Below are 26624 nucleotides of genomic sequence, written 5' to 3'. Positions count from 1 at the left end.
CCCCCCTCACCCTGCGCAGTCTTTTACTACAACTTTTATTCTTATAGTCTTTAGCTAAGAAACTATTTTTTAAATTGTATCAAGGAAGAGTAAGAAGGGAAAAATCAAACAGGCCGACAGAAGACAACAGAATCAAATTTGAAATGATCTTACGTCGAATAAACTTTGAAAACACATGTGACCCACCACTTCCTTTGCTTTTTGACCCCTTACAACTTTGAAAAGGGCACGCCTGCAGAACAAGACTGCAGACCCTGGGGACTGAGCTCCCCAAAGAAGATTTTTCTCCTCCAGAGCAGGGTTAGCAGGATGTCTTTTATCACTTTCAATCACTAACATCCTTGATCCAGACTCAGCTTTATCATGGTTCTTAGTCACATGGGCTTTCAGTCTATTAAAATCACCAGAAATCTCATACTCATATCCTTCCTATTGATAGCAGAAGCCTGTATTACTTAACTATTAGCTTCATTATTTTCTGCCTCTCCAGGTAGAATCTCCATTTCTGTGTCTTCGATTTCTTCTCTCCACTATTTCTGTTTCCCATGATGAGTACAAGTATTGCACTTTCACCTTCCCTTCACCTTTCTTTAGGTGCTCAGGAGTGCTCTGAGCAATGATGTCCAATGCTTTTCTAAAGTTTACAGGCAATTGGCTTTCCTATTAAGGACAAGCCAGTCCTTGAGAGGAAACAGTGATAACTGTTTCACTGTGGGTTAAACTCTTGCTGCATTACTTCCATTCATCTTCTCTCTCCTGACTATTCTTACAAATTTAGTTACAAAGCTGGGTGCTCTGATGACCAATTGAAGCTGTTCAGGTCACTTTTTGCTCCTGATGAAACATACAGATACTGTGTTCCCCTCCTCATGCTGTAGTAGTACTGTGTGATCCTGACCCACTGGATTTATTAAATATTCTTGTAAAAAATACATTTAAAACAAACCTGTTTTTCAATATTCTTGCTTGAAGATAATCATTCTCCTTACCCACATCACAAATTGCTCCTCTCCCCAGTTGAAAAAACAGCAGTGTTTTAGATTCCCTAATTTATAGGTTGTTGGGGTTCCTCCCCCCTGCCATGTGGTCCTGGGAGAGGGGCCCCGGGGTAGAGGCAGGGCCTACAGGGTTTCCCTGCTCCCTGGTCAACCTCATTCCCCCTTGGTTGGTTGTGTTCCCCTGCCTGGGAAGGACCCTCTGGTCCCTTGATTGCTCAGTTCTTGGCCAAGTCGCTGACCAGGTGGCTGGAAAAATAAACATCTCTGAAAATATCTACCAAGAATTGGTCCATATATTCTTTTCCTCCCGGGCCTTGTTGTCTGATACACGTGTTGCAAGAATCCCCGGTGCAACAATAGGTAAGTTCAACTAACTAAAAGAACCAACTGCCTAGCAAAACCTGCTTTAAAATGAATTACGAAACAGCTTTCTCTCTGCAGTATTTGATCCTGTGCCTGTCCAATTGCTTGGACCAAGATTAGAGTCATACCAAAGCAAATCCAGATATGAAATTTAAGAGTAATCACTCTGTTTTACCTCAAATAAGGCAAGAATTCACTTTTTTTTTTCCTCATTATTTTGAAATTTCTACCAATATAGTTCCACATACCAAGCACTTTACTCACTTGTGGAGATGATTTAACAGAAAAAAAGCACCATCATCATCACAATCGCTACGTACTTTGCCACAATGCAGATGTCTTTTAATTCTAATTTCCAATTCAGTACCAGGATTAGTTCAAATAATTTAATTATTCCTCCATATGCCTTACCAGAACAAACAGAGGATGGACATTATTTCAAAATATACACCAAGGGGAAATGAAAAAAAAAATTTAAAAATCAATTAAAATTCTAGAGACTTTTTTTTCCTGAAATATCAACTTGCATCTTTCATAAGAAGAACAATTGGGAGCTCCCCCAGCACAGAAAGCACATCCCAAATGCTTAGGCTCCCCATGCAGCCCAGGATGGCTGGAAGGCAACAGATGGGATTCAGCACATTTTCACAGAAGTCTGACATACAGCATCAGCACACCCAGAAATATTTTAAAGAAAAATTGAAAATCCCTGATGGTGTTGCTAGAAAGCTTATTTGATGGCAACTTCAATCCATTACAGGTCTCTTGATAATAAAGTACATTATTTCTGAGGCAAACAGGATGCAGTATCTCCAGCATCTCTGTTGGGAAGGGGAACAGAACTGGAGGAACATGGACTGACACAAAAGGAGTTTGACAGCAGGGTCTGCACAGCCAGATATGACAGCTAATCTTTACAGCAGTAAGGTTCAAGTCGTTCCATCCACAAACTAAGGCCAAAGAATGAGGGCACAGTAACACGTGAGTGGTTAGGGCCGTCTGGAAATTCCAAACCTCTTCTCCTGTGCACTCAGAAGATCACTTGCGTTTCAAAGAGACCGTTCAGTTCTCCTTGGAGGCTTGGAGGTTTTTTGGGGGTTTTTGTTTGTTTGTAAATGGAGCGAGGTCATTGCTTATTTTTTATGTTGTCTTCCCAAGTTCAATTTTCTTCTGGATGGCACGTGCTGAGTGATAGATCAAGGAGTCAATGAAACCTGCAACTAAAAGGAGAAAACCAAATGGATGAAGTCAGACATGCCTCAAAGAGAGAACAACTCTCAAGGAAAGAAAGCACAAACCCTGCTGTCAGAGGAAAGGAATCCCAGGTCCACCAGACAGAAAAAGGTTCTGCTGCTGCTGCTCAGAAGAGTAAAGTCCTCATCTCCTCAGGACAGAAAAGACCCAGCCTGCAGGGCAGAGGTGATCATGCTTCTCTAGAAAAGATCTCTTTTTCAGAAGTAAAAGAGACAGGCTGAGTCATATGTGTTTACTGATGATTGAGAAGAATTTGGAGAGGAAGCTGAAGTGGAGAGCTTTATGCCACACTGTTGCCTTGACTCAGTTTGCCAAGGGCATGTTTCCCATTTCTTGCTCATTTTTACCTTCAAAGTACCATATGCTGCCCTTGATGGATGCCCTTTATTGGAGACTGCAATGTACACCCATCAGACACAAAGCAATACAAACCACTGCCTTTAATTCTTTCTGCAGTATTTTCCCCAAACCTCTCTGGCCCTGAAGCAGCGTATTAATTCAGCGCTTGTTTGTGACCACAGAAAAACTCAGAATGGGTCTAACGTACCACAAACCCCAGACAATCAAGGTTTTCACAGGACAGGAACCTTGAGCTCCTGCCAGGGAGGGAACACAAAGGCTGCTAGGGAGCCTTTTTTCAATGACAGGATTTTATAAAGCTTCATAGTCTTCTTCTATTCAAAACCTCAATCTAATCTAAGCAATAAGTAAATGATTACTTGGCCGTACACAAAGACGTACATTTCAATATTATACAAAGAGTTGCAGCTAAAATGGGAATTGAATCTTCTGTTTATTACTATATAATATGGAATTATTGGACTTAATACTTGGTCTTTGAGTAATGCTTCAGATGACACTTGTGTGGTTGTTTTGCCCTGAAATTATCTCTACTTGTGGAATCAATTTGACATTATTACTCGAACACTGTTACAGAGATGACTTCAGAAGAGCATAGAATCATCTAGGTTGGAAAAGACCTCTAAGGTCATTGCATCCAATTGTCCCCGGCACTGCCAAGCCCACTGCTAAACCATGTCCCTAAGTGTCTACATGTCCCTACATGTCTTTTAAATACCTCCACGGAGGGTGACTCTACCACTGCCCTGGGCGGCCTGTGCCACAGCTGGACAACCTTTTCCATGACGAAATTTTCCCTAGTACCCAATCTAAACCTCTCCTGGTGCAACTTGAGGCCATTTGCTTTCATCCTGTCCCTTTTAGAAGACGAGACTGACCCTCACCTGGCTCCAACCTCCTTTTATGTAGTTGTAGAGAGTGAAAAGGTCTCCCTTGAGCTTCTTTTTCTGCAGGCTGAGTAACCCCACCTGCTCCTCATCAGACCTATGCTCCAGCCCCTTCTCCAGCTCCAATCCCTTCTCTGGACTCACTGCAGCACCTCAATGTCTTTCTTGTCATGAAGGGTCTAGAACTGAACCCAGGATTCAAGGTGCATCACCAGTGTGCAGCCAGGGACAGTCACCACCCTGGTCCTGCTGGCTACACTATTGCTGGTACAAGTAATTGGCATAACTGGCCACCAGTTGATTTTATCTCTAGAATACAGAGTCTGAGCGCAGTGTATGGCAGCAAACATGAATTGGCTGTGAAACTCAGTCAGTGCTAAAGGGCACTTGAATTTGTCATGAAAGTAATTTTTGAAAGCCTTTTCAAACCACAGAGATGAACAGGATAAAATTCATTGCAGACAGAAATTCTGTTTAACATTATCAGGTTAATTGAGCACTGTGACACCTCAGATGATGGGAAAACCTTGCAGATAAAGGTATGATGTTATAGGTATGTGATACAGATGTTATGTGACACAGTAACTGGCTTCTCAGGTCCCTGACCACATCTTTGGGCTGGCCCTTAACACCCACATCTCTCACTATGAGCACCCTGGATTACTACCTGGAGAGCAAGGCTAGACCAAGGCTGTTCCCATGCACAGACCTGAGCAGATACTGATTAGCTACTCCAGAAGCCAGCACCAAGAGTGAAGTGCAGATACTCAGACAGATCTGCAGGAACAGCCTCTCCTCACAAGACCCCATCCAGTCCCTGCAGAACAGTAGCCAGAGCTCCTATGTCTGGGAGCACAGTTTGATATCTCTGAGATATATATTATGCTCATGGCAACCTGGATTCACAGATTTTACCAGCTTTGGTTCCACATGAAAGCAACTATCTGACCCAAGCTGACCAAGAACGCAAGTAAAGACGCTTTCATCTAGTCAGTGAAGAACAGCTTCCTTTCAAAACAAAATATCCTGTAGAGCATCAGAATGAAATACTATGACAGGTCTACAGATCTAATGAAATGAAATGCTGTAATAGATCTACATCATCTACAGCATTTTGTAAGTCTCCAGTGCTAACTACAGTCTGATGCCATTCCTGTGGCTCTGCAGAACATGCTGTACTGCCTCCCAAAGGCTGAAATCATCTCTCTTCGTCAAATGGGGATTTATTATCAGACATGCAAACTTTAGAAAGAGCAAGACAGTAAATGCTTACACTTTAGAAAGCAAAATGATTGAAAGGTGCAATACCTGTAAATATGCCTCCAACAATGGCACAAACTCCAGTGAGAAAGTGAGTAAAGGACCTAGAATTTGAACAACCAGCATGAGCTCAGATACCAATGTCAGGTACGTAACAATTAACTAATAATTATAATAATGTTCATCACACCATATAAGTATGCATTACCTAAATATTCATAGCTGACAATTCTCAGATTAAAGAATTAATTAACCCCTATTGGCTACAGAATGGAGTTTGTCACTGCTACTTTTAGTCAGCAGCACTAAGAGGAAGAACTGAATTTATAAACCTAAAATATGGACTTTTAATCCCTAAGACATTATTCATTCCTACTCAGTCAGAAGGCATATCAGGCTCGTGTAACACAGTAACTAAATCACTAAGCACATGTTAATACATTTTAAGATACATTGTCTATCCCCCATTGTGAACCTCAAAGACTGGACAGCTTCCCCTCCCCTGCAGTTACATGCCGGCCATTAATCCAGAGAGAAGAAGAGGTTCCACACTGGCTACAAGATGTAGAAAAGCTATGGAAAATGCAGAGTAAGGAACCAGTTGGACTGTGTGGGTACTGCTGGTAAGATGGGTATGCTCTGTAAATCTAGTCTTCCCATTAGAAGTCCGAACCAAGAACCATTATATCACACGTCTGCTCCTCGCACCACTTTCCTTTTTCATCTTGATACTGGATTACAATGCTTCACATAATAACAGAAAAAACCAAGTCCCTAACCAGGGTTCACATGGAGAGGAAGGACATTAGTGAGCATCTCTTCCTCTCCATCGGCTGGGAAGGGGCTTGGATGAATTTCAGGCATTTGCACTGTCATGTCTAAGTGAGGATGAAGTTTCAAGCTACACAAAATGACAAAATCAATGAAGGATGAATGAAATAAAATGAAATGTCTCTTACCTGTGTTTCTCTGTCAGCTTCACCATCATGGGCGAAAGTTCATACAGCACAAAGACACCAGGCAGACCCTGGTCTCCCAGTAGCCCGTTTGCTATTTTCTCATGTCGTGTAACTGAGAACTGGTTAGTCCTTACCACCTACCAGGAAACAAACAAAGCAAATGCTGTTTTGCTAACAGGGAATAGGAAAGGCTACTAAAACACGAGTTCAGTGAACCACATCAGTGTAGCCCTGCCCATGTGGGCAGCCTGACATTGGTTAGAAAGAGTCATGAAGAGCTCTATCAGGATCAGGTATTTGCCATGAGGTCTATTTTTACTATAGGCTACCAGTTAAAGCCGCAGCTAGCCCATAGTATGAGGGATGCATCACACCCAGGCTGGACTTAATGGCTTAAGCTGTCCCTCTCAACCCTAAGTCTATGTCATCCTCTACCAACATGCAGTCCTGCTAAGAATGCTTCAGGAGACAGCACTGATAAATAATCAAGAGTGAGCATAAAGGAAACAATACATAAAAGCAGGAGAGTGGAGAAAGACAGAGATAGCCTGTCTTCACATAAATGAAGATCACTCTCCAGCATTCTTGTGTGCCCTGCCATTCTTCTACATGTTGTTCATACTAGTCCTATTCTTAGAGCAATTAAACTGGCTTTCTGTAAAATGAAATTATGTTCTGTCCTCCCTACTAAGTTATCTGACACAAATTACAATCCAAGCTGAGAAAGATACTATCCCGGTTTCTTTACCAAATTCCATACTTGGGGGTTCCAAGTACTGAATGTACAACACAGCCCCTGGTATACACCTGGCAACATACCTGGATCCCCAGTTACTGTCAGCATCAAGAATATGAGGAGAAAGTGAAGGCTTTCACTTGTCAAAGTAACAGGGAAAAAGGTACTTACTTCACCATCTACTTTCCTATACACAGTGGGGACCACTTTGACAAAATATTGAAACATCATGGAAGCTATAAGCAAAGACAGGGAGAGACACAATTAATATCCGGCAATAAGCTGGAAGCTTTTGTGTAGACACAGACTAGTTTTGTTCAACTTGTCAGGGAACATCTTTTTGCACAACAGCTACTGGAGGTTTTCAAGGACAGAAAAGTTAAAGTCTGAAATGAGTCTTCCTTTCACCAAAGTGAATCTTGTTTCTGCTCCAACCAAAACCAAAACTAATGGCATTTTGGCCTTGACTAAATGGAAAACCTACAAACTTGCTATAGCTTTACCAATAAAACTTCTTGAAAATTCAATTCTAGCCCAGGAAAATTTATTATTTTTAACAACATAGCCTTAAGAAAACATACTCAGGTCTACATGGGTATCTTATATCAACTACAATTAACATTGCAGTTTATTCCTGTAGAAGCATGGCATTTATTGTATCAGAAGATGAAAAGGAAGATCTGGACCAGTGAAGAAAAAAATAGAAGAACCCCTACTGTTGCCTCAGACCAGCCTGTTCCTTCAATTCTCTTAAGGATAACAGAATGCAAGAAAAAAACTTTTTTCTATGAAATTCCCTAGAGAACATTATTCATCCATTTCTACAGCAGAAGTAATTCTTGCATATGGTATCTTTAGCTGCAATAAACATAAATCTGACCTGCAATCTACTTCTCCGACTTCTTTACTGGATCATGTCTTCAAGAATTTACCAACTGGTTCCCTGAGGCTCAGGATGAAAAAGCTTGAGCTCATACTATGGGCTAGCTGTGGCTTTACCAGTCAGCTACAGGCCCTCCCTCTCAGATAGTTTGTTACTCCACAGGCTAACTACAGCATCATAATCGTACTGAACATTATGACACCTTTTAATTTTTCTGTATTTTTTTTTTAATGCTGTCCTCTGATTTGGGTACAAAGATCAAAATCAGTGGTAGAAAACTTAAAAGAACAAATTCAGATAGGACTAACAATCCTATCACCACTTCAAAGCAAATCACTTCCTTCTCCAAGCTTTACTACATACAGCTCCAAGTACCTGCAAAGACAAACTTTTCAGACTTCAGTGGACCTAAAAATACCAAAACTCTGCAGTGGCATGTAAAGGACCTTTCACAGAAAAGCAGGCTTGTATAAATAAACACATGCACAGCAACAACATGAGGAGAAAACTGTCTTTCATTCTCAAGCCAGCAAATCTGGAGCTATCCGGAAAAGATCAGCAATGTTTCAACTTCACTGCAGCTTTTCAAGCTCTTACTGTTGGGTATGTCAAGGTAAGGCAGACACCACAGCTCTCCAGCAACTACCAATAAGGCCTTTTTTCTCTACCCTGCATCTTCTGGTTCTCTCTTACTTCAGGTATCTAACAGATGTTGAACAACATCTGAGGAAGGCCTCTAATAATGATGTGCTGTACCTGCTGTTGTGCATCCACGAACACAGAACAGAGATATCTTTCAGAAAGGTCACAGAATCCAAACATGGTTGCAGATTTCTTCCAGGTGAATGGAGACAGATGCTCCAGAAAGAGCACAAGGTGGAGGAGTCACATTTCACATAACTCTGTCAGGGTTCTTGTTAAAACTGGGAACTCTGCTCCTGTTCTGTTCTAACACTTATTAATACAGACACTTAAAAAGAGACTTCTCTCAGCTGGCTTTTACCTTGCTGTGCAGTGACGGCTGTCCCATCCAGAGGGTTCACAATGCCTGGATAGTCCCTTCCAAATGAGAGATGTTTGATATAGTGCGTCATATTGATCTGAAATGGAAATGCTAGTAACTCAAACAGCTGCACAGCACACAAGGGGGAAGGTAAGGGGCCTGAAGTTCATTGTTTGTATATTTTTCTGAGTGTGGCTCTAGAATGGAAACAGGTGCTCCCTTTCTCTGTGCATCCTAACAGTAAACTCCAAAACATTTGCTCTTCTTTTTTATTCATAGGAGATTTCAAGACGCGGAATTTCTCCTTCTCTTGCTGGAAATCCTCAGATCCTGGCGCCCTTTCCTCTCATCTACAGAGCAGGCTCTCCCACCCACTCCTCTCGCTGCCATAGGAGCACATGCTATCAGCTGCCTTGGAGGCACAGGTATGAGCATCATCTGCTGACCTCAGAGCACAAGGTAAACTCCAACAGATCCAGAAGCAGTTGTGACAATATCAACCTTAAGAAACTGTGAAGCATAGATTAAGGCAGGCTCAGGAAGAGAGGCACAGGCTCACCACGCAGCATGCAAATGTCTCAGAATGTATTTCAGAACCCTCTGTGAAAGCAGGTCCCAGGTTCTGCTTAGACTCATAAAGCCACATCTGCTGCAATCTAGGATGTCAATGTGGCAATGGGAGGGAAATCCAGAAGGGAAACAGACTAAGAGAACTAGACCACTGCCTTAGGAACACTTACATTATCAAGTCCGAAGCTCTGCAGATCGTGAACTGTAATAGAAAAACAGTTAACAATATAGCTCACATTGTCATAACAATAATACATGTCTACCATATTCTAGCAATAAAGAAGCTCCTCTCATTTCCATCACAATCTAAAATTGCCTGGGTTTCTCTCTTGCTTGCATAGTAGGGTGTGTGACAGATAAAACTGCTTTAATGCCCCTCCTGACACAGAACTACTGCTAGAAAGAAGGAAAGTAACTTTAATTTAGGGTTACTTCAGATTAGGTAATTCAGTCCTCACCTGCATGTATTCTTCATCTAGGGCAAAAACAAGATCCCAGAGGCAAGAAAGGAAAGCTTTGCTGTTAGCCACACATAACTCCTCTCACTGCTGTAAAACATAGAGGCACAACAGATCTAAACTAACAGCTGAGCAGAGCACATGCTTTAATATCACATGCAAGTGCCCTAAAAAAATCGTCATAGTCTTAGTAAGTCTCAGCACTCTGCCTACCAGCCTTGCTACTGCTGCCGAGAGAAGAGAGTAGGAAAGGAAAAGTCTTTGCAGGGATGGCCTGAGCAGGGTATTTGCAAACCACTGGTAGGGTTGAGGTGACTGTCACCAGTGCTGGATCTCTGCCCTTCCCACATACAGCAATATGACAATGCTGGCAGCACCACACACCCCTAGAAGGGATCTGGCACAGATACAGGCAGTGGGAGGCAATGGATATCTTTTAGTTTGCTATTTAAATGACTTTATGCAATACCAGAAGCATCAGTCTCAGGATGAAAATATAAATTGCAACTCCGTTTCAGTATCGCTTCTACCAGGTTTATCCAAAGTCACACAATCATCTCAAAGAAGCCAGAGGCTGTGGCCATTTTAACAGGTAAATTCATGTGCTCAGGAAGGCAGACCTCACCTTTCACCTTAGCAAAATGAAACACACATCAATAATCGTGGGCTATTACTTTAGGAGCTAATGGAGTCAGATTACCAAGTGTTGCTACATTAAGGAAGATTAGGAACGCTGCTCCCTTGAGAGTCTAGCACAAGACAAGCTGCAAAGCTAAAGATCTGATTTGAACTAGTCTCTCCTTTAAAACATTTACTTAGCATGAGTGCACTCTGGACTTCTTTCTATTAACATTTTTCAGTAAACCACCAGAAGCTGTACTTGTATTTATATAAAACCCTTACTAAAACCAAAGAGATATGCATGCAAAACACAGAATGTACAATAAGAAAAGGAAATGTTAACCTTAAAGTACCCTCCTCCTAAGGCTCAGATGTAGGGAGAGGTCCTTGCATTTCACAGCTAAATGCCCAGAGACTAAGGCTGCAGTACTTGGAATTAAGGCAATGGTTCTGCATTACAAAGAGCTCAGAGCTGCACTGGCTTCAGATAATCCTTTTGCTGTCTCTGACTGGAGCACAGACCTGTCACTGCCACTAGCACAGTGACAGCACACAGATTTGTGTGCCTATGCTGACAACTGTATCAATGAACTTTATAAAAGAAATTCCTAGTAAAAATTTGGAAGTATATGTGATGGTGGGCAGAGGAAGGAAAGACAGGAGAAGTGGCCTTGGCATTATGCTATACTGTTTTTCTTAACGGTTACCAGCAACACCAGGCTGTTTCATGGTGCACTATTATTTGCACTTAAGTCAAGAGTTCCATGGCTTGGCTGCCAGTGAAGTGTCAAGTCTTGCTGCCTTTTGTACAGACACTAGCAGGCTAACCTTCAATTATTACAAAGTTCCACAAAGATCCTGGCTCTGGTGGGTCTGCACTTAAACTGCACATACATGATGACCCTTGTAGGTCTCTTCTAACTCAGGGTATTCTATGATTTCATACCACCAAAGGAATAAAACTTGCTTTGTCCTGCCAGCTTTCGGTCCCACAGCTCATTCCTATCCCACCCACCTTTCAGTCATGAGCCACATCAGTCTGTAAAAGGTTGAAATGCAAGTCTTGCTTTATGTGACGCTATTTTTCCAGCCAGAACAGCTCCAAAGTAAGGTGAATCCCACAGGTGCATCAAAACTTGCACTGGCACAGTGATGCACAGGCAGGCAGAAGGATGATCCTCCAGGTAGCGGTGCTCCTAGAACCCTTCGCAGGATTATGGCGTTTATCAGCTTTATCACCTGGGTAGTCACATGTGACGTTGTACTGAGGACTAGTGACGGTGACAAAACTTACAGGAACAGCACAGTACCAGAGAAATCCCAGGGCACCACTTGAGAAGGACCAGACATTAACTAACACGTTACACCAGATTTACATTGTGTGTGACCCCTATTATTAGTTACGGCTATCCAAAACAAAATGTCCTCAGAGTGCTCTGCTACGCTTTCCACAATTAAGTACTTTTTATAATACTCCTCTCCAATAAGTGATTTACAACTCAGCAATAGAGCAGTTTGGTTCCTAAATCAGTCTTCCAATAGACCACAGGTTTACTTCTCTTTGATCACTGATGATTATGCTAAGCACATGTGTACATACTCTATGTTGCAGATACATTTTTAGCTAACCATAGTTAGTTTAACATAAATCAGCAGGCTGTTTAGCCTGCTAAGAGAAGGAACAGGACAAGGAAAGAGAACAGAAGATCTTTATGAGACTGTCTGCTAGGACCAAAGGCTCTTATTTCTGAAGAAACAAATACATTTCTTCATTTCCTTAACCACAGCTAATAGTCAAAGATACCTGTGAAACATCTTAAGTTTCTCAAGAGCTCTGTCTGCTTTATAGAACCAAGATTTGTTCACTGTTTTAGTACACAGTTTTAACAATTGCTGTCTATCTGAAGAATTCTCCCAATCCTGCATTTCTGACCTGAACAATCACAAGGCCTCCTTAGACTTCAAAATTCAGTCCTTAACCCCTAAGAGAGGATTAACAGCACTTACAGCCATTCAGGACTATGTCAATAAACATGTGAAGGTTCCAAGAAACCAAAGACAGCCACCCAAACACATTACTCCAAGGTGAGCTAGGACACCACTTTTCAAACTGGGGATGAATTTTATGGAGGAAAATACCTTACAGGAGCACAGTGGCAGGAAGATGGAAGTGGCATAAGGATGTGTTGTGAAGAGGGTAATGAGGCAGGGAGCAACACAGAAAATGTTGCAGCTAAAAGAAGGAGTGAGCAAAGCTGAGAATGAGTCCTCTGCCAGATGTTACTGAATCGAAACACCGCATTTCAACCTGCAACTGCCAAGATTACCCTTAGAAAAATCCAATGGTTTACTAACCCTTGTAAAAGTTCCTGCAAACTACTCACAGATTAGCTGGCTTGGTACATGAATTCTCAGGAGATATTCTCTAACGTATTGTACAAATGAGATTAAGTGAGATAATTGTCTCATCTGACTTGAAAAGGCAGAAGTCACTCCAACATGTCAAGCACATTAGCTGCACAGTGCAGCTAAACATTTGCCAACACATTCTCTCCAACATGGAGATATTAAAATCATTTAGGACAAAGACTCTTAACCTTTTCCACCTTGTTTACCATGGAAGAACATCTTGGAATAGCTTGCCTTTTAGCTTCCTAGAAGTCTTCTCAAATCCCAGCCTAGATCAACAGCTCCTTCCAAAGGAGATTTATGGGCTCAGCAAGTAACAAAAATTATGTTAGTTCTGCAGTTCTGAGGAAAAAAAAAGGATACAGCAACACTTAATCTCAAGAGGTGCACTGGGAAAACAAGCAGAGTAGGAGAGAAAAGAGAAATGTTCAGATCCTTACAAAGAAAAGATAAAGAGATTCAGGTAGACTAGCATTTAAAGTTCATACCAAAAAGGGGAAGAGTAACATCTGTGCTAGTGTGCTTTCTAGGCCATATAAAATGACCCCCTAGATAGCTAAAGGACTGATATTTGGTGAAGCAATCATTTAAAGTGTAACAGAGAACCCAAAATGCAGGAATTAATCACCAAAAGGAAAAACACAGTGGGATGTGCAAATATGTTAAGTGAACTCCAAACGAGCACGCCAGACAACAATGCTGGTTATATTTAGATTCTTTTCCAGTCATAAGAGGTAAGAGAGGTCATTTTAGGAGCAAAGCTATTCAGAAATGCACTCAAGGTTTATATTTACAACATATTAACATTCAAAGCTGGGTAAGAGGTTTTTATTCTTAATCAGTTCTGTGCTACTTTCATCTCACCTGATGCACAGAGCAAATAACAAACCATGAGGCTGGTTTTGTTAATTCTGTTGCAAGATCCAGACAAAGGTGAATACAGGAAGGATGGGGGACAGGGGAAATGTATGTTTGAACAGCATATCTCAAAGGAGGTTACGTAAATTCCATTTTTTGTTTGTTTCAAAAGCTTGTTCATGTGTATTCAACACTGTGCAATATATATATTTAACACTAGTCAGTAACTGTCATAAGCTTATAGGGCCTTATAGACTTCTGGGCCTCTGAATCCTTCCCAGAGCAATTCTGATCCCCTCTACCCCCCTGATCCACCTCTGGTGGTGCTTCTACAATACCATGATTTTTGGTATGGAGAAGGTAAGGCCGCTCCAGAGGGCTGCTTGACAAATGTTAAGCATTCCCAACAACTGGTACAACTTGAGGATGATAGTGAAGTGGTAAATGAAAATGTCATTTTTGTTGTCTCCAAAACAGACTTGATATAACTTGAAAACAGTTTGTCTACCATAAATGGGTGAAACCTCACGTCTTTCACCACCAAGACAACCAAACTCTGATAAGATGTCACTGGCGTAAAAAGAAAAGTCCTTAGCAATGCTGAGGATGAAGTAAGACTCTCAGCATTCAGTATTCAGTATGGGGATAAAAGCAGTTCCCTAACAGACATTACTTTGGGATAGAAGTTAGAATGAGCTCATACACACTTCCTCTATGGAAGGAATAGTGTACAGGTGATCAGACAATTTGGATCTCCTTCACACTCAGCTGGTGTCCTGATGGAGACTGAGTCCCACATCATTTTTTTTCAAGTATGTTGTTGGGCAGGAGAAGAATTCAGATAAGTAACTGCTATCTGTAGAGGCCTGGGCAATAGTAACAGGCCCACTACTACTGGGTCTGTAGGAAAGGAACAGAGAATGAGGCTGCAGTCTCTGCAGAAAAAGGAGTTAGTGTCACTTGCTCTTGGCTGACACTGAGAAGGTGCCAAGGGACTTGAAAAATGACAACCAGTCTGCAGTCAAACACTTGGTATCTTTCCACAACTCAGTAATCAAAACACAAAAAAGGATGCAAAATAAGAGTGGCTTTTTGGGGTCATCCACAGTGTCCAAGTAGGAGTTCGAATAGTTCTGGCTGTCAAACAATCTCTAGCAGAGAAAGAAACAAGCCCTTCCTTAAATACATAAGCAGAACACTAATGAAGATGTACAACTGACCAGTGGATCTGACTCCTAGAGAGCTAACAAAGCTTTGCCTTTTTAGGCAAAGCTTGGTGGCTCCAAGTAGGCAGTTCCTCTTCCAAGACCATCATCATCTCAAAGATCAGCTTACCTGTGTTTTTCCCTTCCACAGTCACCACCACAAAAGAGGATGAAAACAAATAGTATTCTCTCAAAAACAGCATCTTCAAAGATAACTTTGTTCCTCCAGCTGACATGTAGGGTGTAAGAAAACCACAATATTTGGACCACGTACAGACTGCTCCATCCACAGAAATTGTCACAGACATTGTGAGCGTGTCTTCAGGACAGAATGTCCTGAATGATGCCATCAACACCAGCTTTTTTTCTAAGGAATTGAAGGAATCCAATGAGACATTTTTAAATAATCCTAAAAAGCTCTCTGGCTGTAAAAAAGCATGATGCTCAATGTCTTCTCTTAAAAAGACATGGTGGCAAGAGTCATGGTGGCAAGATGATGGCACCTCAGCAACAGAATGGTCCAAAGACAATCTAAAGGGGGAATGAGAACCCTCAGCTTCCCCACGACTATAAGAAATAGAGCAAGAAAGATGGAAATTATATAGGTAATATCACTCTCTTGAAGAGCCTACCACTACACAGGTGAAGTTTCTGCATGCTCACTGTCAACTCCTGCAGATGAAGCAGGAGATGGCTGCTACTGTACAGGCATGGACAGACATGGCAGCAGCCCATGAACCACAAACCTCAGAGGTTAAACAGCTAAATCACCCAATCATTCCTATTTCCTCTGAGACAGGACGGAAATACAGAAGGTGTGAACTGCTGCAAAAGAAAACAGATAGGATATTCAGAGTCATAAACAGGCACAGCTGATGCTGGAGGCTGTACTTGCAGATGCACAAGTGAAAGAGAGAACTTCACCAAAACCTGCAGCACATCACATAACCCAAACATAAAATCTCAGTTTAGAATTCAAAGCCTAAACAGATGACAGTGAAGGAACTCCAATCTCAGCAAGAACCAAATGAATAAGCAGGGTTTGAGGCTGTGCTGCTTAAAACAGAAGACTCTAAGTATCGGTAATGTTTGACTCTGGCCTCCCTTAATGCAGGAGAGGCAGAACTACTAGTTTCAGTGTTAAGAATTCTGATGGAAGTCCTCCTTACAATCTCTTTCAATCCTCCTCCTAATGATCTGGGATTTCTCAGTGCAACTGAACAACAAACAACCATTTGCAGCCAGTATGACATTCCGGAGTTGGGGGGTCTTCTCTGATACTGATGATGCCACATCATGGTGCAAGCCTAAAGTGACCAATTTAAAATGCTTCCAATAACTTGGAATGAAAAGCAGCATCACTGCTTGCTTCAAAGGCAACACATTTCCTAAGGTTCAGCTCGGGTTCTCAGGGAACACGGGATGTGAAGGACAGAGATGGAGTACCCGTCCAAGAAGTTCAAGCATTGTATTTATGCACTAGCTAATAGGTAATTAATAATTTTTTGGCATGAAGGCATAAGATCAGTTGTGTGAATCATCCTAGACAGGACAATTCTGATGACCTGAGATTAGGAATGAGTAACAATACACACTAAAACATATAGTAATCGTGAAAACTAAGCTAAAATACTACCTCTAGTAGTAAAGTGCTCAGCCTCTAATGGAGAGCTGAGAACACAGACCTTATGCAAATAAAGTGATATATAACTGAAGTTAAATAACTAAACAGAAATAAAATTGCACCTTATACAGTGCTGTCATGAGTGTCAGCTCCTCTTACTCTACTCTCTGAAATAAAGCCATTTCAACTTGCTTCTCCCCAGAAAAGAAGTTACAGTTTTAAGATGTTAACACCAAGCACAGGACGAAAGTTCAGAAGCTCAGATCAGGATTACATTTGCAGTCAGATCTACGAAGTGCTGCTTAATAGGACCCTTGGCACTGTCACAGTGATGCCCATACCCATTCCCTGAGTGGAGATCTATGAAACAACAGGAACCCTCAACATAAGAAGAGAGGAACAACGCAAGAAAATGAAAAGCTGATATGCAAGCTTCAGTATTTCAGTGCCACCACAAAATAAAACTCCAACCATCAGCCGTACAAACGTGGTACATATTCCAATGGGAGCCAAGAAGAATGGTGCAGTGGACTGAACTTTCCACAGTACTGATATTCTCCACTCCCATATTCTCTACTGTTTCATATCAATAGGAAATAGAAGAAAAAGCAAAAATACTGTCAGTCATTACAGTTCTGCATCAAATAAGTCTAGTAAAATTATTTAGTGAATTGTTAACACGACTTTCAACAACCGTTTGGAATATTCAGACTTCTCTTCGACATTCAACTTCATCCTGTGTTACATTCTGTTAAGTGTATTAACAGGACTGCATGTTAATGCAGACCTTACTGAAGGAATCAAACACCACAAACACATAAGTTCTTGTCTGGAAATATGACTCAAATGAGGTAAGAGTTCTGGAAATATCTCACAGAACCCTGTCCTCTAATGCTAGTCAAATTCTTTATCTGTGATTAAAGGGAGAAAAAACCAAAGGATTACAAAGAAAGGTTACAGTGAGGCATGTACAAGAAAACCACCATGCTCTGAGCAGTCCATTTCCCTTATGGGTCAGGAAAAACTCCTTGTTTGTTGGCTAGTGCCATGAAAACACTGGCAAGAAAAAGGCTGGGAAAAAAGGAAAATCACGTTACGAATAATTAGGAAAGCAAGAGAGAACAAAAGGAATAAAATCATTAGGCCACTGCATCTCATGCTTAGCCTGGACCTTAATTCTGCATGCAGTCTGGTTGGTACCTTCAGACAGAGCTGAACTGAAACAGGTTCACAGAAATCCTGCAAGGAAGCTCAGAGGTCAAATGGCTTCCACAAATGACCAGCTTCATAAGCTGTGACTCTTCAGCAGGGAAAGATATGCCGTGAGCCCCACACAGGAAAGGCCTATGACATGCTGAGGGACAGGGAGAGAGTGGAAAGCAACCACACACTCTTTTTCCATAGATAAAGAGGAGGCCATCAGATACAGCCAGTGGGAACAAGAAAATGAGTGGATGAGGTTGGCAGTGACTACACAGCCCTTTTGGGTTTTATCTGTATTTTCTGACTGAATTTTTAATTCAGCTGTACAGCACTTCTGGAGGACATGCAATTAGAGAGCTATCCTGACTTCCATCCCCTCCTCTCTATACACCAAGTACTTGCTCTGAGGCAGCCAGCCTGCATTCCTGACTGTTAGAGAGATGTAATGCAGAGATGCTTCTCCTTATATATGCTGTGACATTATTGATCCTGGCTGTAGTAAGGTTGCTGTTGTCATGCTAGTTTAAGCACACAAAGCAGGTTTTGCTACAGTAAGTGAGATTTTTTTTTTATTACGAACAATCAGTATTGTGGGGAAAACCAGGCTTTTCTCATTATTGTTGTTTGTACAAAAGTGCTTCTTCTGTGCTCAAGAGTTTGTTTTTCTCCAATTACACCAGTTACTCTCACCAAGCACATTCGCATTCTCCCCTGACCTTTACCTCAGTGGTACAGATTAAATTGGAGTGAGTGATATAAGTAAAAAATACAGATTTGATGTGTGCACTCTTCACTGGATAAGGAATTGGTTGGATGATCACGTCCAAAGGGTAGTGTTCAATGGCTCAATATACAGATGAAGACCAGTAACAAGCAGGGTCCATACTGGGACCAATACTGCTTAATATCTTCATCAATGACACTGACAGTGGGATTGAGTGCCTCCTCCGCCTGTTTGCAGATAATAGCAAGCCGAGTATTGAAGTTAACATGCTTGAGGGACAGGATGCCATCCAGAGGAACCTGTACAAGCTTGAGAAGTGGGGCCAGTGAACTGCATGAGATTTAACACGACCAAGTGCAAGGTGCTGCACCTGGGTCAGGGCAACCCCCAGTACCAATGCAGGCTGGGGATGAGCAAGTCAAGAGCAGCCCAGGGGAGATGGAGTTGAGGGTGTTGGTGGAGAAGAAGCTCAACATGACCTGGCCATGTGCAGTGGCAGTCCAGAAACCACTTGCATCTTGGGTTCATTCCCAGCAGCATGGGTAGCAGGTGAGGATTCTTTCCCTCTATTGCACTCAGGTGAGACCCCACCTGCAGAGATGCCTCCAGCTCTGGGATCCCCAGCACAGGAAAAATGTGGACCTGCTGGAAGGAGTCCAGAGGAGCCCACAAAGACGCTCCAAGGGCTGGAGCATTTCTGCTATGGAGAGAGGCTGGGAGAGCCTGAAGAAGAGAAGGTTCTGGGCAGACCTGAGAGTCCCTTCCAATACCTAAAGACAACTATTAGAAAGATGGAAACAGACATTTTAATAAGGTCTGTTGTGATAGTACAAAGGGCAATGCTTTTAAACTAAAAGAGTGCAGATTCAGACTAGATATAAGAAATTGTATATGTTGAAGGTGATAAGGCCCTGGCACAGGTTGCCCAGAGAGCTGGTGGGTGCCCAGTCCCTGGGAACATTCAAGGCCAGGCTGGATGGCGCTCTTAGCAACCTGCTCTAGTGGAAGGTGTCCTTGCTCATTGCAGGGGGGTTGGATTACATGGCCTTTAAAGGTCCCCTCCAACTCAAACCATTACATGATTTTGTAAACTACCACTATTTTTCTGGCCACGCTATATTTATATAGATACTCAAGGAAGTCCTTCACAACTTAAATTTTACTCTGAAACTCATGAATGGAGGAAAATATCCCTTCCAGAGGTACTGGTAGTCAGGTTCTGGACCAAACACCTTAACTGAGGTTGTTTGACTGCAGAGCAGCAAAGTTTTGCAGAACTGAGAGACTGCCCAGAAACATTCTCTCCCAAGTTCTTCCACACCCATGTGGCAGCACCCCTAGAAACCACTTTTCTGTTTGTCCATGATAGCTCTAAAGCATTGTAAAATAACTTCAACAATGTCCTCCCCACTGAAGCAGTGATGTTGTTACTATAGACAGTAATGCAAAGATATTAACAGAAAATGGTCAGACACACTTGAAAGGAAAAGGTCAAATAAGCAGGAAAAGAAAATACTTTACCATGTACATGAGACTGTTGGAAACTTTTTCCTGGTGCAAAGTGGAAATTTCCAGCTACCTGCAGGAGAGAGTAACCTTTTATTAAACAGACTGAATCTATGTAAGTAAAGAAGTTACTGGTGTTTGGATTTTTAAGATTCTGTTTACACAAGACAGATACCAACCAACTCATTTTCACAGGTGATAGTAGTAGCAGACATTAGCCTAAGAGAGGTATGAATTTCCCATGTTTCTTACAGGCAGTGATGCTGAAAGCCATAATTAAATACTGATGTGGATAATAGCTGATCTATGCAGATTATTTAGTAAACATAAAAATGAGGAGAAGCAGGAATTAACTCCAAGGAGGGAACTGACTAGCCCTTCAGAAAATACAAAACAGTATCAAAGAAAAGGAGTGGAGAAAGTGAGAGTGAACAAGGTAAGAAAACACTTAATACAATAATCAGGAGTGATCCAATGTATACACACAAGAAAAAAAAAAGAGAATGCAAAAATAAAGCACTAAACCTACCAAACTCCCCTCCCGAAACAACCCAACCCCCAAAAAATCTGCAAAAGACAAACTGGTAAAATTTCATCCGGGACTCTGAAAGGGATATGGATATTAAGTGCCAATCCTCCCTGACACTTACTAGCAATCATATAAACTCTGCCCTGGAAGATGTGAATGTTCCAAGCTCACATACTGTATTACATCTTCAATGCCATGGCAAACCTATGCCTTATGTTAACTGCAGATCTGTTGAGAATGAGGATGGGCAAAATTCCAAGTGCCTAAAAACAGGCCCCAGAAACTTCCCCAGTGACACTCACACTTGGACCGTTCCTACATCCAGTATTCCCCTTGGAATCTTCCTGCTCATCATACATTGTGAGAGAGGGTCCCGTAACAGATCGCTACCTATTATGATACTCAAATCACAATGTCTGGATTTGTGAGTACAAGATCTACTTTCTATAAATAAAGATTGTGGTCTCCAGGAAAAATACACAAGGATTAAAAAAAAACCAAAAGAAAAGAACAGAGTTTGAAGTAAAAAAAAAAAAAAAAAAAAAAAAAAAGCCTGGGTCTGACTTCTAGAAGGTACTTGGGTATGTAAACTGTGTGTTTGTGGGGGTAACCTGCAAAATGACAGGTTACATAGTTACCTGGTGCACCTTATATATTTTCATACATCACTTGCAAAAACCACCTCTCTGAGCATTTTCAGCCGTGACAATCAACTCCAATAGCCTTGCTTCCACTTTTTTTCTAAAGAAGATAACATTTCCCTCTCTCCAACACCTCTGCAGGTGAGTTGTTGGTTACTGCTATATCCAGCATCCACTTGTGGCCTCCAGAAGGGCAGGTGGAACAATTCAAGCTCAAAGAAGCTGCCTCTCCTCCTTCAAAAATCTCAGCAAAAAGACTCAGTACCCAGGTGGGAGGAAAAGGCAAAACTTTTGCCATGACTTCCTACTAGCCTACAAGAATACAAACCAGAATTAGCCTCTTCCCACTGCTCTTCCTGACTGTCCTCTTGGACCCCATGACAAGTACAAAGACCTTGCTGATCCCAGAGGTTATTCTATGAAAGTCTTGTGAGCACTTAAAACTGGAAAAGGAGAGGAATGCCTTGACTCTGCATTTTCACAGTCCTCACCATCATGCAGCAGGTTCACAGCAAAAGCTCTCTCTCACCTTGTTGACCTCTAGGAAACCATACACTTGGCAGCCCTCATTCTTCTGCTCTTGCATTTTCTGGCTAAACCCTTCCCTCTTGCACTGCTCTATGCTATCTGGGTTCTTGAAGGCCCAGCCTCGCCGCCTGTATGCTTCTCTGACATCATCACAAGTATTACAACACCTGCAAAAAGCACAAGCACCATCTTACCATCTTTACCATTAAGAACAAATGCTCCAGCGCAGGACTTGAATCCTTGATGGATTCTTCTTCAACAAAGCAACAACACAAACATTGGGGACTGGACCTTGAAAATTGGCCTAATGCCCCTGAATGAGCATTAGCTTCTTGATGTGCCTTTTGAGATTTGAAGGTGAGGATGCACGCTATTTGAGTGCAGGACTGGAGTCTGAAGAGGGCTCTGCCTGGCCTTACACAGCCAAGGCAGCCCTTGGCAAAGTAATATGCCACAAAAACAACATCAGTGTCCCATAGTTACGAGCAGTTTGGAACTTCCTCATGTGAACAAAGCATCTGCCTGTTTCTATTCCTCTTTTCCTTTGTTTTTAGGCCAAGACATTGGGCTAAAGGGGGGTTTAACAACAAATTTTCTATGTATTTTTCTACCTGTGGATAACACCTTGGTTACCAGAAAAAAACTCCAGGTTTCTTCCTTGGTTTCATGTTTTGTTGGACATGTTGAAGGAATTCCTGCTGTTGAAGGCAGCAACTATGAATCCCTCAAGATGAAAACATCTCTGGGAAACGGCACAACCTGACATATGGGACAAATCAAGTTACCACCGAGCCAAAAATAGCCAAGATTAGTCCAGAACCTATATGGACTATCATGGATCCATTTTTACAGTAACTTGCTGTTAGGAGGAATGAGAAATACAAAAAGACACCTATTGTTTGTGTGAGCCATAGATGTCTGGTCTTTGCTCCTGTAAGGATGCAATGCCAGCAGCAGAAGCAAGAAGGCAAGGCCAGGACATAACCAGGTTTTATGTCAAGATAGCTCACGTAACAGTGAAATCATTTAAACACCTCCTCTCTGGACACCAAACAAATGCAGAAAATCTCTTGTCTGCTGAGATACTACTTTTGTACTGCTTAAACAGGCATGTAGACAATCCAAACAACCTATAGATGTACCTTCTCAACAATCTTAAGTGCAGCTTCCAAAGGCATAGCCAAACCACAACAACTTGTATCTCTGAACATATGCCTAAGAGGAGGATTTCATTGCACAGACCTTCACAGACATTTGGAAAAAAAATATGCATAAAACATACCTGGATTCAAGTGCTAAGAAGATAGGAAAAAGGTGTAAAGGTTACCGAATGTCCTCTGACTCTGCCCCATAACAGCTCTCGCAGCGATCAGCATCCAAAGAATTTGGATCAAACACTTTTTCTTCTTCTTTTCCCAGCTCTAAGACAAAAGAGGATTCAAAGTGATGAGACACATCTAGAAATTCTGTCTTGTGTTCTGCTCTATGCATAATGACTGTTCCACACACAACATGCAGCTGCACACCCTACACCTGATGCCCACCTGAAATGGTATGTATGTAGCCTGCTGACATGTGAAGTAAGACCAACAAGGAGCATAGCATTTGTCATCTCAAGAACAGCCTCCATGCAAAGAATTGGCTATCTGTAAGCCTTGTTGGAACATCAGACATTACTTGCATAAAGGCTTTACTAAAACATGTCTTAAGTAGACCCAATCAGAACATTACGAGTGACACAAGACCTGCTTCACAACACGTAGAATAGTTTTTGTCCCCAGACAAATTTGTAATCCACAACCTGTGGTGGCTGCTAAGTGACACAGTAGTAACAACACTATCACCACATTCCCACGACAACCAGAGAAATCCTTGTGCCTGCCAATTGTTCAGCTCTTGGCTTAGTTTAGCCTTTCAATGTCAACAACAGAAATGTTAAATCTAAAGTGATACAAAGCTACACATTTGGCATGTTGATACACAGAACTACACTGACTCCCAGAAAAGGGAGTAAGTAACTCATGTTTTGGAAAGGAAAAGTCAGAACAGTATTACTGTGAGATTGAAATGCTTTGTCAGAATCATTTCTGGTTTGTATCAAAGAAAAAGGATGAGTCATAACACGTAAAAAATGTAGAGGAGAGGTTTATGTAGCCAAGGATCACTTATTACAACTTGCAAATAGTATTTTTGCATATATATTTATCAGGTGTGCATTAACACACACAAAGTTAATGGAGTAAGGTGCAAGTTTAGGCTAAAGGGTTAAGTCACTGGAGCCTTCCCTGGAGAGAGGCTCTTTCCTTGAACCACATAGTCCCATTTGTTCACCCACTGTATTTAAACATACAACCAAAGCTAAGTTTTGCCAGAACAGCTGCTTGATTTCTAATCCCAAAGGACCACTAACTGCGCAACTTTATTCCTCAAATGCATCCATGGTTCTTTTGTTGTAATTTCAGAGGGACCAGGCAAAGATTTCCTTGCAAAAGTACTGAGTGTAAGAATAGTTTAATAGATCTGCATGCTACAAGGTCTTCAAGACTTTGTGGCATTTAAACACTCTACAGCTGTCACTTGTCTCCATGAATCTCAAAACAGGCATACAGTGGAAAGACTACCAGAGCATCCATCCTGGACAGGCAAAACAGCATCTTACCGTGTCTCTCAGCCTCTGGAGTTACACGATTGCCAGCTTTATCCAAACGTTGTTTAAACAGATTGTGTTCTACATCTAGCTGCTGCTCTCCTGCTACGTCCATTGCATCAATGCTCAAATCTGAAACCAGTGCGCAAGGAAAGTGATCTATAAACATTCATTTGTTATGGGCACACTGAGCCTCTTGAGTCCTTGCCAAGGACAAAAATTATCATCAGCATTCAGAAGTCCTACTCACAAGCACAAGGCATATGTGGAAAAATAACATCTAGATTGATCTTCAGTTTATCTCCCCTTGATTTGTCAACGTACAATTCTGGATGAACCTGAGAATAAAGGAAAAACAGAGTTCCATTTAACTTGGAAGAAAATCAAAAGGTCCCTCTCCCTCGGTGCTGTGGCCCAGGAGCTGATTTTTAAGACAGAAGAGATCTGCCAGGCACCTGAGCCGCTGCCATGCCCAGCCCAGCACACGCAATTTGCAATGGTGTTAAATCACCGGGGGAATCTCGGAACGTGTGGGGGTGGGGACGACAGAGCTTCAGCGCTTGCTGGCATGGCATGGCATGGCATGGCTGCTCGCAGGCGGCGAGACGCTGCGCTGTGCCGGCGGGACGCCACAGGCGGGGGAGGGCAGCTCCCTCCCACCGCCGCGGCCAGGGCACAGAAAAATACCGCGAATCGCGGGTCTATGAGGGGCGAAGCTGCTGCCTGGGCAGCCCAGGGGCGCGGCCCGCCGGGGGCAGGGGCGAGGGCCGACCGGGCGCCCAGAAGGGTCGCTCGCCGCGAGCGGGAGGTGGCACCGGGGACTGGGCCCGCCCCGTCGGCGGTACTTACCTCCTTTGTGAGGTAGTACTGCAGCTCCGAGAAGAAAAGCAGCACCATGATGAGCCCGCTGACAGCCGTCACTGCCGGGGAGACGAGAACCACTATCAGCCCCACAGCAACCCGCCTACCGCCGCCCCGAGCCACTGACGACCGCCGGCCCGCTAGGGTTCCCCGGCCACCCGCAGCCCCCGCGCTCACCTAGCGCTCCTCCGCACGTCTTCACCCGAAAATCTTCCAGGGTTTTAGGAAAGGCGTCGAACCGCTTCAGCCGCCACAGAGACTCCATGACGCCGAGCGGCCCGGAACCGAACCCTCCTTCCGGCGCCGGCCTCGCCCCCGCTGCCGGGCCCGCCCCCGGCGGAGCGCCGCTCTCCCAGCCCGGGACAGCCTCCGAGAGCGGGCGAGCTGTCCGTCGGGCCGGCTGTGGCGGCAACTCTGCGGAAAGGAAAGCGTCTCGGCAGAGTACCAGTGCGTTGGGAGAAAAAGGGAAGGGAAAGGGACGGAAAGAAAGAGTCTAACTGTATGGAAAATATGCTGGACTTTTATGGCGTAAAGAAGTTGACTGCCATTCATATGCTTCCAGGTCAGTTTAGCAGCGTATCTGTCAAGTTTTACTTCAAAGGGACAGATGTGTCTTTGAAGATACTAAGCCAGGTCTGCCTTTTTATATAACCAACACCAAAAAATATCACTGGCGGCACCAGTAACTCATCACAGAAAAGCCACAGAAAATAACAGTGAATATTTGTTTATTTTACAAGCAGGTTTAAGAAGGATGCACAAAGTTACAGAAAGTACTAAAACATCTGGAAGAAGCAGAATGTATGAGATGAAGTGTACCTGGCAAATTTTTCCCCAAATTTCAGCACAACCAGCTTTTTCTTGAAAACTCAAGAGAACTATGCTAAATCATAGTTGTCTTCTTCTGACCAAACAACCAGGGTGCTCTGTTTAAGATAAAAACAATAAAATAATTGTATCTGAAACAGGTTTGCACTGCATACTAATATGACGCCATTTGTCTATAAAAGAAATACATTAAATCACCTGTCATAAGGGACTTCACCATTCTTTTTCCCTATTTTATGAACACTACCTTATATGTAATATATTTAAATATACTGCTTTTTTCCATACCCAAATCACTTATAATGGCAAGAATAGAAGGATGTTTTTAGAATAAATTATATAATCAGTAAGTGAATGGATTTGTTTTCCAATCTTACTCTTAGTTTTATAGACCTTTCAGACAAGCAACTCAGTACTTGATACATAAATATTCAAATTACACTGAAATACACTATAAACACTTATTTTCAGAGTGATGGAAACTCACAGACTTGTGAACCCTGGAATGTGTTCAGCAGCAAGGCTGTGTGACATCACTGCAGCACACAGATTTGCTCAAGCCCTGGCCTCAGGCACTTGAGCTCCTGTAGAACAGAAGCAGATATGGGGAACTGTTAAAGTAATTCCTATGTCAACAGTTCTGAGCTAGGAATTTTAACATTTTTAAAGTATAAAACTTAGTTTCTTTTATAAACAAATCACTCTTTTC

General features: G+C 42.4%; 1 protein-coding gene across 2 annotated transcripts; it reads right to left on the bottom strand.

Moving 5' to 3' along the window:
• Positions 1 to 1530: 1530 nt before the first annotated feature.
• ERGIC3 (ERGIC and golgi 3) lies at positions 1531 to 25391 on the bottom strand. 2 transcript variants are annotated; one of them, XR_004243470.1, is made up of 14 exons: positions 25265 to 25391; positions 25076 to 25146; positions 24477 to 24564; positions 24239 to 24358; positions 22907 to 23000; positions 21581 to 21746; positions 19897 to 19954; positions 9444 to 9475; positions 8704 to 8800; positions 6989 to 7053; positions 6082 to 6218; positions 5171 to 5226; positions 2660 to 2767; positions 1531 to 2581 (listed from the first exon to the last, which is right to left on the bottom strand). XR_004243470.1 is itself a non-coding variant. In XM_032126740.1 (13 exons), the coding sequence occupies exons 1-13, from the start codon at positions 25350 to 25352 to the stop codon at positions 2502 to 2504; spliced, it is 1152 nt and encodes a 383-aa protein (XP_031982631.1). In that variant the 5' UTR covers positions 25353 to 25391; the 3' UTR covers positions 1531 to 2501. The 2 variants fall into 2 exon arrangements, 1 of the variants encoding a protein (XP_031982631.1); XM_032126740.1 differs by lacking the exon at positions 2660 to 2767.
• Positions 25392 to 26624: the final 1233 nt, after the last annotated feature.

The sequence above is a fragment of the Corvus moneduloides genome, chromosome 17 (genome assembly GCF_009650955.1).
Source record: "Corvus moneduloides isolate bCorMon1 chromosome 17, bCorMon1.pri, whole genome shotgun sequence".
NCBI classification, from domain to species: Eukaryota; Metazoa; Chordata; class Aves; order Passeriformes; family Corvidae; genus Corvus; species Corvus moneduloides.
This window is presented reverse-complemented; position numbering and strand designations above follow the sequence as displayed.

Excerpts from the sequence above, each read along its gene's own strand:
- ERGIC3 (XM_032126740.1), bottom strand. The coding sequence starts at position 25,352 with ATGGAGTCTCTGTGGCGGCTGAAGCGGTTCGACGCCTTTCCTAAAACC. Across the intron at positions 19,955-21,580 it reads GTTTCCTAGAGGTCAACAAG|GTAGCTGGAAATTTCCACTT; the intron begins GTGAGAGAGAGC and ends TCTCTCCTGCAG. Across the intron at positions 2,582-5,170 it reads TGTTGGAGGCATATTTACAG|TTGCAGGTTTCATTGACTCC; the intron begins GTATTGCACCTT and ends TTCTCCTTTTAG.